General features: G+C 41.1%; 2 protein-coding genes across 2 annotated transcripts in view; both read left to right on the plus strand.

Annotated features, from left to right (window-relative positions):
- The window catches only part of CHD1L (chromodomain helicase DNA binding protein 1-like), a 45,701-nt gene that overhangs the window by 21,989 nt on the left and 10,373 nt on the right, over positions 1 to 13,339 (plus strand). The window contains 8 exon segments of the mRNA XM_015565963.1: positions 214 to 324; positions 983 to 1,097; positions 1,694 to 1,835; positions 2,731 to 2,896; positions 5,417 to 5,565; positions 7,346 to 7,509; positions 8,250 to 8,455; positions 9,764 to 9,862. Coding sequence (XP_015421449.1) covers positions 214 to 324; positions 983 to 1,097; positions 1,694 to 1,835; positions 2,731 to 2,896; positions 5,417 to 5,565; positions 7,346 to 7,509; positions 8,250 to 8,455; positions 9,764 to 9,862 — 1,152 coding nt within the window.
- On the plus strand, positions 6,032 to 6,841 carry LOC107183598 (thymosin beta-15A-like). The gene has a single exon (XM_015565960.1). The coding sequence runs from the start codon at positions 6,131 to 6,133 to the stop codon at positions 6,335 to 6,337; it is 207 nt and encodes a 68-aa protein (XP_015421446.1). The 5' UTR covers positions 6,032 to 6,130; the 3' UTR covers positions 6,338 to 6,841.

The raw sequence follows: 13,339 nt of genomic DNA on the forward strand, positions 1-13,339 counted from the left end.
TATGTAAAACAACCGGAGGAGTACATTATGGAAAGTTCTTTGGTAAGACAATAAAATGACCCCTGCACTTTAAATTTTGCCTGTGGGATTCGCTTAAAATTGGGGCATGCTTGTATAGGGAAAGGGACAAAATTAGCATTTGGTTTTGAGCTGACAGTGCTTTATTCGAGTATCTGAGAAGGGTTAGTATCTGTTTTTTTCTCGCATGTGAAGGCTACAGTTACGAGCGTGTGGATGGTTCTGTGAGAGGCGAGGAGAGATACCTGGCCATTAAGAACTTCGGACAGCAGCCCATTTTTGTATTTCTTCTCAGTACCAGGGCTGGTAAGTCACATAGGCATTGGCAAAGGCAAGTAAGGGATGATGCAGGACTTTTACATCTCAGCACTTAGTATGTTTTTCCTTATTTCTCTGAAAGTGTAGGTCAGTACTGAGGAGTATGAAAAATGGGACTTTTAGGTCTCTGCCATAAGTTTACCAAGGTACTGGCCTTCTGGCATGGTTTCTATTGTAGCCAGCCTTTCTTAGCTGTCATCTCATCAGAGAAGTAAGGCTGAAACCTGGGGTCATTAGGGAGTGATTCTAATCTGCTTTAGCCATTGACCTGGGATTGCCCCAGATTTCAATAATTTTGTGGACAGTTTTATTCCTAATTTAGTAGAGGTAGCTCTCCTCCCCAGCCATGAATTTGTGAAATGAAATCGGAATCTGTCCACTACTTATGTATCCACTTGTGCTGCTTTCTCCTACTCCCCTCATCCTGTTACTTTCCGTAGTTAAATCTTCCCAAGTCAGGCGATAGGAGCTCAGGGAGCAGTTTGAACCACTGCAAGTTTCTGGAGTTAGAGATTGGGGTGAGTTTGAAGGAAGAAGCCCGATATTTTGACAATTTAGTCTATCAATCTGACCTCTGTAGCCTTGTGTCTTTTCTAGTCTCTAGCCCTCATACTGCTGATCATTCTCCTTTGTGCATTGTTTTCAGGTGGAGTTGGCATGAACCTAACGGCAGCAGATACCGTTATTTTTGTTGACAGTGATTTCAATCCTCAGAATGACTTGCAAGCAGCCTCCAGGGCTCACCGAATAGGCCAGAACAAGTAAGAGATTTCCACTTGTCGGCTACTCAGCAGTCTGGTTTGGGGAGGAAGGTGGTAATCCTGTGATAGTCGCAGACTGGAGGCTGAGAGACTGCTAGGGGTTAGCCCGGGTTTGCTGCTGGCTGGGCAGGGCACGTTCTCACTCAAGACTTGCTTTGTTAAGCAGAGCAACATCAAATTGTGAAAGGACTAGAAGGAACCTTCAGAAGTTATTGAACTCATCCTGCCTGAGTTAGGGTCTAACTCAGTTAAAAAAATGTGTGGTGTGATGGCACTAAGCTGAAAAGATGGGTCTGACCCTTTGACCTGAAGATAATTTAGGTTTACCAGAGATTTTCTTTTGCCACAGATAAGGAATCCCAGTTCTGACCGTCTCCTCATCCCTTCCTTAACTCTTTTAGACAAGTCTAGTGAGACCCTATGTGAGGTCAGGTCTCTCTTAACAGTGGCTCTGTCCACGGCTAACAATGTCCCTTTAAATGTGCCCCAAACATGGCATTTTGGGTTTATGTCCTTTTAGGTGCATCAGCCTTGTATGCTTGCACCCATCTTTGCAGACTCCGGTAGCACACTCCTCTCCTTTGACTTCTGTACAGGTCTGTTAAGGTTATTCGGCTGATCGGCAGAGACACCGTGGAAGAGATAGTTTGTAGGAAAGCCGCCTCCAAGCTGCAGCTCACCAGCGCAATCATGGAGGGAGGGCATTTTACCCTGGGAGCATCAACTGCTGACCTCCAGGTATAGTAGGTTGTTCTTCACTTCAGAATATGTCAGGTTTGTAGTCAGTGCTCTCTGTGGATGAGAATGTAAGTGAAAAGAACTAGCGTTGTCCTGGCTGGTATGGCTCAGTGAGTGGGGCGTTGTCCCATGGACCAGAAGGTTGCTGGTTTGGTTCCTGGTCAGGACACGTGTCCAGTTTGTGGGCTCAGTCCCAGTAGGGGCATGCAGGAGGCAGCCTATCGATGTTTCTCACGTAGATGTTTCTCTTTCTCCCTCCCTCTCCATTGCTCTCTCTCTATAAATCAACAAAAATATTTTTTAAAAGACTAGCATTCATCACCCACTCTCCTCAACTATACATTTGGTCTCTGGCCAAACTCTTCCTCCTCTAGTACCTATTGCATGCAGGCTGCCGTAGAAGCTAGAAATGAATATGATATAGAAGGGCGGCAAAATAAAAAATAACGATGTGTTTTGGATCCATCTGACTTGGATTCAAATCCAAGCTTTGTCACTTGTTGACTCTGTGGCTCTGAGCAGATATCTTAACCTCTTAGCTCTAACAGGATCTCTGACTTCTCTGTGGCTGTTGAGAATGCCTATGAAAAGGACTCGGTCAGGAGGGCAATGGTAATGCAAGAAATCACTATTATTCTTCAAAAAAAGAATTGGAGGCTCATAACTTGTTTTTATTATGAGAATTGTCAAAATCAACATTTCTGGCCATCATTTATCATACTTTCTGGTTAGCCATCATCCAATTGTTAAATGGCTCAGTTGGTTTCTTATCATGGGGAGAGAAGAAACGGCCCACCGTTAGGGAAGGAATATACCTGGTGTCACTTGGCAAATCCCTGATATCCCGGTGTTTGACTTCATGAGAACTGACTGGACTTTGTTTTCTCCATTCAAGTTGGGTGAGATACTCAAATTCGGTTTGGATAAACTGCTGTCCTCTGAGGGGAGCACCGTGGATGAAATAGACCTGGAGTCTATCCTGGGAGAAACAAAAGATGGCCAGTGGGTCTCTGATGCCTTGCCGACCGCAGAGGAAGGAAGCAGAGAGCAAGAGGAAGGAAGTAAGTCGGGGGTGAGGGCAGCACAAAGGGCACAGCCTCCCTGGGCTAGGACATGAGATGAGTCCCCATGGAAGGTCCTCAGTACTGCTCTCTGGGACGTCTTTTTCCTACCCAGCCTGTTCTCATCTTGGGCACACTCTTTAAGACTGACTTGGTCCAGGAACTCTTTCCAGACTGACTGGGCATTCTCTGGCTATTCCCGAATAGCTGAACTTTGAATCAAGGTAATGACATTGATGCTTATGTAGTATCAACCTCAAGGATCTTAGTTTGTACTTTTCCTCCCTTGGCTGCAAGCATCTTCTTCTTTAGTAGTAAATCCAACTGTCCTTAGTATGGTGCTTTCCGTATAGTGATTCCCTTTCTGAATAGTAGGAGGGCTTGTTTTGTTTTTTTTTTTAAAATATATTTTATTGATTTTTTACAGAGAGGAAGGGAGAGAGATAGTTAGAAACATCGATGAGAGAGGAACATCGATCAGCTGCCTCCTGCACATCTCCTACTGGGGATGTGCCCGCAACCCAGGTACATGCCCTTGACCGGAATCGATCCCGGGACCCTTCAGTCCGCAGGCCGACGCTCTATCCACTGAGCCAAACCGGTTTCGGCGAGGGTTTGTTTTTTAAGTTACAGTTAACACTGAGTGCTCTGTGCTCAGTCAAAAGTGTGACCTCTCTCATGTGCTTTATACACCGAATTTTCCACTTACTCTTCACAGTACCCCATGAGGTGCAGGCACCACTTCATTTTAATTTTTTAACGAAGCAATACATGTAAATCATGAGATGATTTGGTCATTCTCTTAATTTTTCTGAGTTTGGTTAACATTTGTCTGTTTCTATTCTGAATATTTGAATTTCTGATTTGAAGGGTTCCCCCCCCCCTCCCATAGTAGCTTTGTAAGGGTGTTCCCTGGTGCCTTATGATTGTTTAGAAAGGACTTTATTTTTTTGTACCAGTGGCAACAAGGATTCAGTGTGGACTTGGGTGAGGGGTTTGAGAGTCTAACTAGGCTTCTTAATTCAAGAGAACCTTATCTCATGGGTACAGAGATCAGTTTCAGTGTCTTCACTGGATGGGGCCTCCTCCTTTTTGGTGGGGAGTAGGGTTGATGTGACTTCTGGTCTTGGGTTCTCTTGTCTCTGTATGACCCCAAGTTTTCATCACTTGCTTCCTTCCTACCTTTAGCCATAATGCTGCCAAGGCATGTCTGCCCCTTCTAAGTTGTCCAACTGCCAAAAAACAATTACTCTTTCAGGCAGCCCAGTATGTGTGTACGTTGGGAATTGCCTGTAATATGAAGCTACATATGTTGATCATATTTGACACTATCTCTCGGCTCTTTATTTTTTTCAGCTCTTGGTTTGTTTCCACATGTTGATAGAGCACCTCATTGAAAGTCCACTATTGATTTAATTAGCAGGTGCCAATTAGAATTACAGCTGGTTGTATTTGGGTATACGTGTGAAGCAGTTGATCTCTTGAGAATAAAAATATTTTGCTTTCGTACTCTCTAGAGAAAACATAGCTAATTTCATAATGCTGTGAAAATATATGCTTTGGTAATATATACTATTAAGTACACTTCAGTTTAGAATCATCATTTCACCTCTCTGTGGTTGCTAGTCTTGTCCTGAGTTTCCTTTATCAGTGATTCATGATCTTGGCAGGTCACCCAACCTCTTTGAGCCTTTGTGTTCCCATCTGTAAAATGGTGCTGTTAGTGTCTGCTTCTTCCTTTTAAACAGTTGTAGAAATCTAATGTGATAATGATGTGAAAGTGCTCTGATAGCATAACATGCTAATTCAAGATTACACTATTGCTGTTATTGTAATTGGCCTGTTATCTCTTCTCCTATAGACACAGTAATATACTGAAAAGAGTACACTGGCCTTAGAGTCAGAAAATTCTGCCTTATTTATTAGCAGTAAACATTGGGGAGTCCCTTAATCCCTGTCTTGGTCTCTCTCCATTTTCCCTTAAGTGAAGGTTTAGTTACACCATGATTGTGGTGAGGCTCATGAAAATGCTTTTTGAGATCTGGAAAGACTACTGTAAATCTAAGGGATTATGTTTATGATTCCTCATTTTTCTCATCAGTTTGCCACTTGCTTCTTTAATATTACAGAAAAGGGGGGCAAGAGTTGAGTATTAAAGATGTGTTCAGAATATGTTCATAGTTACTAATGTCGGGAGGTTTATGCTGAGGAATAGTGTGGCATGAATGAGTGATGAGTGATTCAAAACTCAACAGGATGGAGGTACTCATGGACCGTGTAGAGATGACCAAAAGGGCTTTAGCCGTGCTCTCGCCTTTGAAAAATAAATGTGTGAGATCTCCATTTGGCTTCAAGCCTGTCTGTCAGTGGGATCGGAAACGCAGCACCTTCATCACAAGCTCGTCTTGGCTCATGTAGAATATAGGCTGTTCTTTGTTCACCCTGGTTATGGCTCTGAATAGAATGAATCAATTTTCTATAAATACCTAACATTTCTCTTTTTCTGTTTTATATTCTTAGAAAATCACATGTACTTATTTGAAGGGAAAGACTATTCTAAGGAGCCCAGCAAAGAAGACAGAAAATCATTTGAGCAACTGGTGAATCTTCAGAAAATCCTTTTGGAGAAAACTGGTCAAGAGGGCCCGTTACTCCGAAATAAAGGCAGTGTAAGACTATCTATAATAATAAAAGCGTAATATGCTAATTAGACTGACAGTGAACGACCATTCAGACGTCCTTCCAGACAAAGTCCGGCCTATGAGGGCCGTGTCCCTTGCACGAATTTCATACATCGGGCCTCTAGTTAATTTATATAAAAGAATAAGTTCTTTCAATTTTTCATTCTAAGTGAATAAAAAATTATACTGGGTGTGATTGTTTTTTGATAGTAAAAATATATTTTTATGGATTTCAGAGAGAGGAAGGGAGAGGGAGAGAGAAACATCAATGATGAGAATCATCCATCAGCTGCCTCTTGCATGCCCCTACTGGGGATCGAGCCTGCAACCTGGGCAAGTGCCCTGACTGGGAATTGAACCCTAACATCCTGGTTCATGAACCCTAACAACCACTGAGTAACACCGGCTGGGTTGGATGTGATTTATTAAGAAATAAATTGTAAGCATTTGTTGAAATGTAAGTATTATTACCTTGGCCAGTGTGTGGAGTGGTCTCCCTTTCACCATCTGCCTTTCTCCAGCCTTCAAGCCTTCAGTCTTTCTTTTAGTCAAGATGAGTGATAAGCCAGACTTGTCTGAAGTGAAGTTTGACAAGTCAAAACTGAAGAAAACTAATACCAAAGAAAAAATTATTCTCCCCCCAAAGGAAACTATCCAGCAGAGAAAGAGTGAGTTCAAATATTGTAAAACAATCTTGTCTGAAGAACAAATTTCAGCATTGCCTGACTGCCTTGGATTTGGGCTTGTTTTTGTGTTGTAGAGATCTTAGGCATCGTCTGATGTCTTCTCACTCATACGCCCTGGCTAAGAGGTCAGGGGTAACCAATGTTCTCTTACATACAATTTTAAACTCCTCATTGCTGCATAAATTCCAGCTGGCAGACGGTGTTTAACCTCACATTGATGGCCTTCGTGTGTGTAGTCCTTGCACCCCCTGTAGGATGAACCACTTGTAACCTTCTAGGCTGGATGCTTCCATTGCTCCCTGATCTTTACGAAGTGACATGCTTTGGCAGCTTCTTACAGTTTATTTCGAATGTAGCAATAAGATATATACATAATCACTAAACACAAGAAATATAAGTGTGATTAACTGTACTGTAATATAAAAACTATGTAAAAAGTTGGCATAAAAAACATTAGGAAGGAGAATTTATTTTGCCTCTTACTGCAGGTGAAAGCAGCTTGTCCACTTAAGCCACCCCTGGGATCACTGTGTTACAGCAGTATACGTACCCTTCTCTCGATGATCATGACTCATGTCAGTAGGAGAGGATCGCAATCACACTATATCTCTAATGTCCATATTATTTATGGGCACTTAATATGTACTCTTTGAAGGCTAGCTATAATTAAGACAATCATGATGTTGAAATACTCTGTTTAGGAAAGAAATATAATACATTGTACGAAGATTTTCATTAAAAAAAAATGGTTAAACCTAAAATGGCATCCTGCAAGGTATGCTTTCCATACCTTTAAAAAGTGATTTTTCTGAAGTGCCTGATTATTAATGAAATTAATCAAAATGGCGTATAGCTTTACCAACCATGCCAGCCCTTTGGCTGAGTTCAGAGCTCAGTGTCCTGGTCGCCATGCCTTTGAGATGTGTGATGGAAGTGTAAATTGAAGTGGCATGGAGATGCAGCGTTTTGTGGAATATTAAGCATGTTGCTGCCATACAGAGTGTGCTCTAGGGAGGAATGAAACTCATGAAGGAACAGGCAGCCCCCAAACTTCTTGGTTATAGATCTCGTTCTTCCTGCAGGTTCTCATGCCAGGCCTTGTGGAGGGGTCTGCCAAGAGGAAGCGGATTCTAAGTCCTGCAGAGCTGGAGGAGAGAAGGAAGAAAAGACAAGAAGCAGCGGCCAAGAGAAGGAAACTAATAGAGGAGAAGAAGAGGAGAAAGGAAGAGGTGGAACATAAGAAAAAGTATGTGGGCGTTATCTGACTGCATTATCAATAAAGCTGAGGATCACAGTTGGTAAAAGAATCACTATTGTATACTGAGTCCACAGTGGAACATCACTTTAAAAAAAAAAGCATTGATTGATTTGAGAGAGAGGAGAGAGAAAGAGACATCGTTTGTTGTTCTACTTACGCATTTACTGCTTGATTCTTGTATGTGCCTGACTAGGGATTGAACCCACTACTTTGGTGTATTGGGATGACGCTCTAATCAAATGAGCTACCCTGCTGGGGCTAGAACGTCATTTTAAAATTGCAGGGGGAAAAATTGCAGAAAACTTTTATAAAGCTGGCAGCTCCTACTGGTAACAATATTTTTATCATGATTAAACTTTAACCTAAAGAGTTTACTGAGGTGAAAAGTCCTGAGTGCCTAGGCAGAGAACGTACATTCAGTTGAGGCAAGAAAATTAAAGACCTTATTGTAGCTAATAAAAAGTGGTTTACTCACAGTCCCTTTCAGTCATGTTCTTAAGAACAGGGACATCTGGTGGCTGCTCATTCTTGCAGTATAGACAGGAAGCAGTCAAGCTAATGGGTAAGCCTTCTTGTTTATTAACAGATTGGCAAAAACTCAAATCAGGGCGAGTTTCCAATTGCATTTCCACTTGGCACTCAATGTTTGTGAATAGCGATACAAAGCGTGCTCCACGGGAAATGGTGGTTTGCCTGATTAAATTCCTTTTCTCTCTGGCCTGTTGAAGGATGGCCTGGTGGGAGTCCAATAATTACCAGTCCTTCTGCCTGCCTTCCGAGGAGAGTGAACCCGAGAATCTAGAGGACGGGGAGGATGAGAGCTCAGTCCAACTGGATTATGAAGATTCAGACTCGACCTCCATCAAGTATGTTAGTGGTGATGTCACCCACCCACAGGCTGGTGCGGAGGATGCTGTGATCGTGCACTGCGTAGGTAGGAGAAATGGTACGGGCTCAGGGTGGGGGCCTGAGTCTTTATGGTGCTAAGAACTGGGGAGGATGAAGCAGAACCCTGGCCTAGTGCAGTCTTGTGTGGTCAAAAAAAGTGTGAATTTTAGAATCAAGAGACTTGGATTTGACCCTTGTCTCTCCTTTACCTGGTTGAGTAACCCAACCTTCCTGGGCCTCAACTTCCCTATCTGTATAATGAGATGATACTATCTACATTATTCTCTTCACAAGGTTTTTAAGAGAGTGAAAGGAGGCAACATCCATAAGACAAATGAATCCTTTGAGTAAAAGCAGAATTCCAAGCCTGTTTCCCCCTCACAATCTTTGCACTTTTTTACTTCCTCTGCCTAGAACCCTCTTTCCCCAGTTAGCCACCATCAAGCATTGTTCAAATGTCTGTGTGTCGGAGAGATCTCCCTTGCTTGCCTTCTACAGAACAGACCCCTTCCTCACGTCTCCATTTCTCTATCTCCTTTCCTACCTTATTTTATTTGATGACACATATCACAATCTGACATTATGAATTTGACTGTTTGATTGCACTAGAGAATAAGCTTTAGGGGAGCAAGGTTTGTTGTCCACTGCTCTAACCCTGGTGCTTAGAACAATGCCTGACACGTAATACACGCTAACAAATATTTGTAATATGAATGAATGACTCTAAATACAAGGTACTAATCAGCTATGTTAACACCAGCCTGAATGAATCACTTAACCTCCCCTCTTCCTTACCTGTAAAATGGGAGTCACGTATTGTTGTAAGTACTAGTGCTACAACTCTCTGTTTTGTTACATCAACTCTCCACTCTTCCTCTGTCATCTCCCAGGAATTACAGAAGTTCTACAGAGATTTTGCTCTTTCAGAACACTAATTTTTTCGATGCTTTCCTGTTATGATGGCTGGGTATATTAGAGAAAATCTAAACATATTTGAGAAATCCAACCTGGGGTATTCCTAGGAGATTAGATTGATTTTTTAAAGGGAAGAAAAAACTTCCTTCTAGAGCAGTGGTTCTCAACCTTCCTAATGCCGCGACCCTTTAATACAGTTCCTCGTGCTGTGGTGACCCCCAACCATAAAATTATTTTCGTTGCTACTTCATAACTGTCATTTTGCTACTGTTATGAATCGTCATGTAAATATCTGACATGCAGGATGTATTTTCATTGTTCGCGACCCACAGGTTGAGAACCGCTGTTCTAGAAGTCTAGTTGGTGTAACTTTGTTGTTTTTTAATTGTGGACTGGACTTGGCCTCCTATAGAAGAAAATTTTCTCTTTCTTCTGTCAGATGACTCTGGACACTGGGGCAGAGGTGGTTTATTCACAGCTCTGGAAAACCGATCCACTGAGCCAAGAAAAATATATGAGCTGGCTGGGAAAATGAAAGGTAAGGAGCAAGCAGAGAGAAGGGTTAGGGATGGAATAAGAGAGGACACTTAGATTACGTATCATGTGGGTTTAAAAAGCAATAGAGAAGGAGTCGGAAGATCTGGTTGGAGTCTGAATTCTGTCATCAATTAGCTAGTTGTAATGTGACTTTGAGGCAGTCCCTTCCCCTCCCTGTGCGTGTTTTCTCACTTATAATTTGTGAATAATGGGACTATAATGAGGATAATGAATGTGCCACTGCTTTGATAAAAGTTGATCCCTGCATGCATGTTAAAGTTTAGGATTTCATTGCTTATCCAACTCACCCCATCTTCATAAGGCAGTGGTCGGCAAACTCATTAGTCAACAGAGCCAAATATCAACAGGACAACGATTGAAATTTCTTTTGAGAGCCAAATTTTTTAAACTTAAACTATATAGGTAGGTACATTGTTATTAACTTAATGAGGGTACTCCTAAGGCTTAGGAGAAGCCACACTCAAGGGGCCAAAGAGCCGCATGTGGCTCGCGAGCCGCAGTTTGCCGACCACGGCCATAAGGGAATCTCTCATGAAAATGTGAGAGCCTATGGGAGAGAAATCAGACACACCGTTAAAGTGCTAACAGAAGCTGGGTGCTGAAGGGAAGGAGGCTGTATTATAAAGAGCACAGGAGGGGTGAAGCTGTTTGGTGCCGGGGGATTTGGAAATCTGAACGGTATTCTCCCTTGGCCTAGAGAAGGGGTAAGGGCACTCCTCTTATGAGCAGAAATCACAAAGTGGCAAAAGGAGTAAAATTATTTCCAAAAGAACTTGAGAGGCTAAAGGGCCTTATTCAATAGAGAAGGGCCCTTCACGTTTCTCAGAGATTTTTTTTTTTAATTCTTCTGCTCAGTTCTCTAGAAAGGACTTAGAATGAATAAAATACTCTTTCTACTAAAACAAATTACCGGAAGATGGCTTTTAATATGTGTTGAAATAATTAACCCAGGTCTACATATTGATTGGGCAGTTAGAAAAGCCCAGAGGAGGTCAGAGCTAGAGGTGCAGATGGAGGAGTATCGGTTTGGATCCTTGTTTGAAACCAAGAGGGAGATATGATGAATCTGGGATGGAATGCATGTCCTAACAGCCTAAAATGCACTGTTCTATTTATAAGAAGTTTATGTAAACCCTATGGTAACCACAAAGCAGAAACCTAGAGCAGATAAAAAAACAACAAAATGAAACGGGAAAAAGAGCATACCAGCATAGAAAATAACCAATTTCGAAAGACAGGCAGAAACAGAGGGAAAAGAAGAAACAATGGAAATGCAAAACAACCAGGAAACAGTTAATAAGATGGCATTAGTAAGTTATTTTTATATATCAGTAATTACTTTAAATGTAAATAGATTGGATTCATGAATTAAAAGGCACAGAATGGTTGGATGGATTAAAAAATTAAAAGACCCAACTATATGCCTCCTACAAGAAGACCCACTTGAGCCTTAACAACACACAGACTGGAAGTGAAGGGATGGAAAAAGATATTCCATCTAAGTGGAAACCAAAAGAAAGAAGAGTTCGCTATACTTATATGAGACAAAATAGCCTTTAAGCCAAAAATGGTAATAAGAGACGATGAAGGTCGTTATATAATGATATCCTAAGTACATATCACACCTACGGATATTAAGCAAGTATTAACAGATATGAAGGGAGAAATAGACAACAATTCAATAATAGTAGGAGACGTCAACATCTCCGTTTCAGCCATGGATATGCTCTCTCCAGATAAAAAAATCAACAAGGAAATGATGGGCTTGAACCAGACATTCGATCAAACAAACCTAACGTGTATAGAGTATTCCATCCAAGGCAGCAGACTATACTTTCTTCTCAAGTGCGTATGGAACATTTTCCGGGATAGATCATATGATAGGGCACCAGACAAGTCTTAGCAGAATAAGAAAATTGAAATCATACCGAGCATCTTTTCTGACTACAATGGTATCAAACTAAGAATCAACAACATGCAGAAAGCTGGAAAATCACATGGAAACTAAACAACACATTCCTGAACAACCAGTGGGTCAAAGAAGAAACTAAAAGGAAAGCCAAAGAATATCTCAAAAAAGTGAACACAGCATACCAGAAGCGATGGGATGCTGCAAAAGCAGTTTGAGAGGGAAGTTTATCGTGATAAATGAATATATTAAAAAACTAGAAAGAGCGAAAATAATCCACCTAATGTTACACCTCAAGGACCTAGAGAAGAAAAGCCCAAAGTTAGCAGAAGGGGAGGAAATAGCGAAGATTAGAATGGAAGTAAATTAGAGACCAGAGAAACAATAGAAAAAAATTAACAAATCTGTTTATCTTTTCAAAAAGAAATAAAATTGAGAAAACGTTAGTGAGACTAAGAAATAAAGAAGACTTACCCTAGCCAGTTTGGCTCAGTGGGTAGAGCGTCGGCCTGCGGCATGAAGGGTCCCTGGTTAGGTTCTAGTCAAGGGCACATGCCTGGGTTGCGGGCTCAATCCCCAGTAGGGGGCGTGCAGGAGGCAGCCAATCAATGATTTTCTCTTATCATTGATGTTTCTAACTCCCTCTCCCTTCTTCTCAGAAACCAATAAAAATATGTTTAAAAGAAATGAAGACTCAAATCAGAAATAAAAGAGGAAAAATTATAACTGAACCTACAGAAATACATAGAATCATAAGAGACTACTCTGAACAATTATATGCCATCAAATTAGATAGCCCTTAATGGATACGTTTGTAGACTCTCTTCAATAAGAGGTGTTGGGAAAACTGGATGGATACATGCAAAAGAATTAAATTAGACCACTTCCTTTTTTAAAAAAATATATTTTATTGATTTTTTACAGAGAGGAAGGGAGAGAGAGATAGAGAGTTAGAAACATCAATGAGAGAGAAACTCTCTTATACAGTCAATTAATCTATGACAAAGGAGATGAGGATATACAATGTGTTAAAGACAGTCTCTTCAATAAGTGGTACTGGGAAAACCAGACATGCAAAAAATTAAAACCAGACCACTTTCTTACAACATATGCAAAAATAAACTCAAAATAGATTACTTACTTAAATGTAAGACCTGAAACCATAAAACTCCTAGAAGAAAACATAAGCAGTAAACTATTATTATTGTTGCTTTCTCAGCAAGGGAAACAAAAGAAAAAATTAAACTAAAAAGTTTTTGCATAGCGAAGGAAACCATTAACAAAATGAAAAGACAACTGACTCAACAGGAGAAGATATTTGCAAATGATACACTGATAAAGGATTAAAATCCAAAATATGTAAGGAACTCGCACAACTTAACACCAAAAAAACCTCCAGATAATCCCATTTGCACTGGTCGATGTGGCTCAGTTGGAGCATCATCCCATACACTGAAAGGTTGTGGGTTCGACTCCTAGTCAGGGTGCGTAAGGAAGGCAACCAGTTGATGTTTCTCTCTCACGTCAGTGTTTCTGTATCCCTCTCCC

This window comes from Myotis davidii, unplaced genomic scaffold, assembly GCF_000327345.1.
Source record: "Myotis davidii unplaced genomic scaffold, ASM32734v1 scaffold2782, whole genome shotgun sequence".
NCBI lineage: Eukaryota > Metazoa > Chordata > Mammalia > Chiroptera > Vespertilionidae > Myotis > Myotis davidii.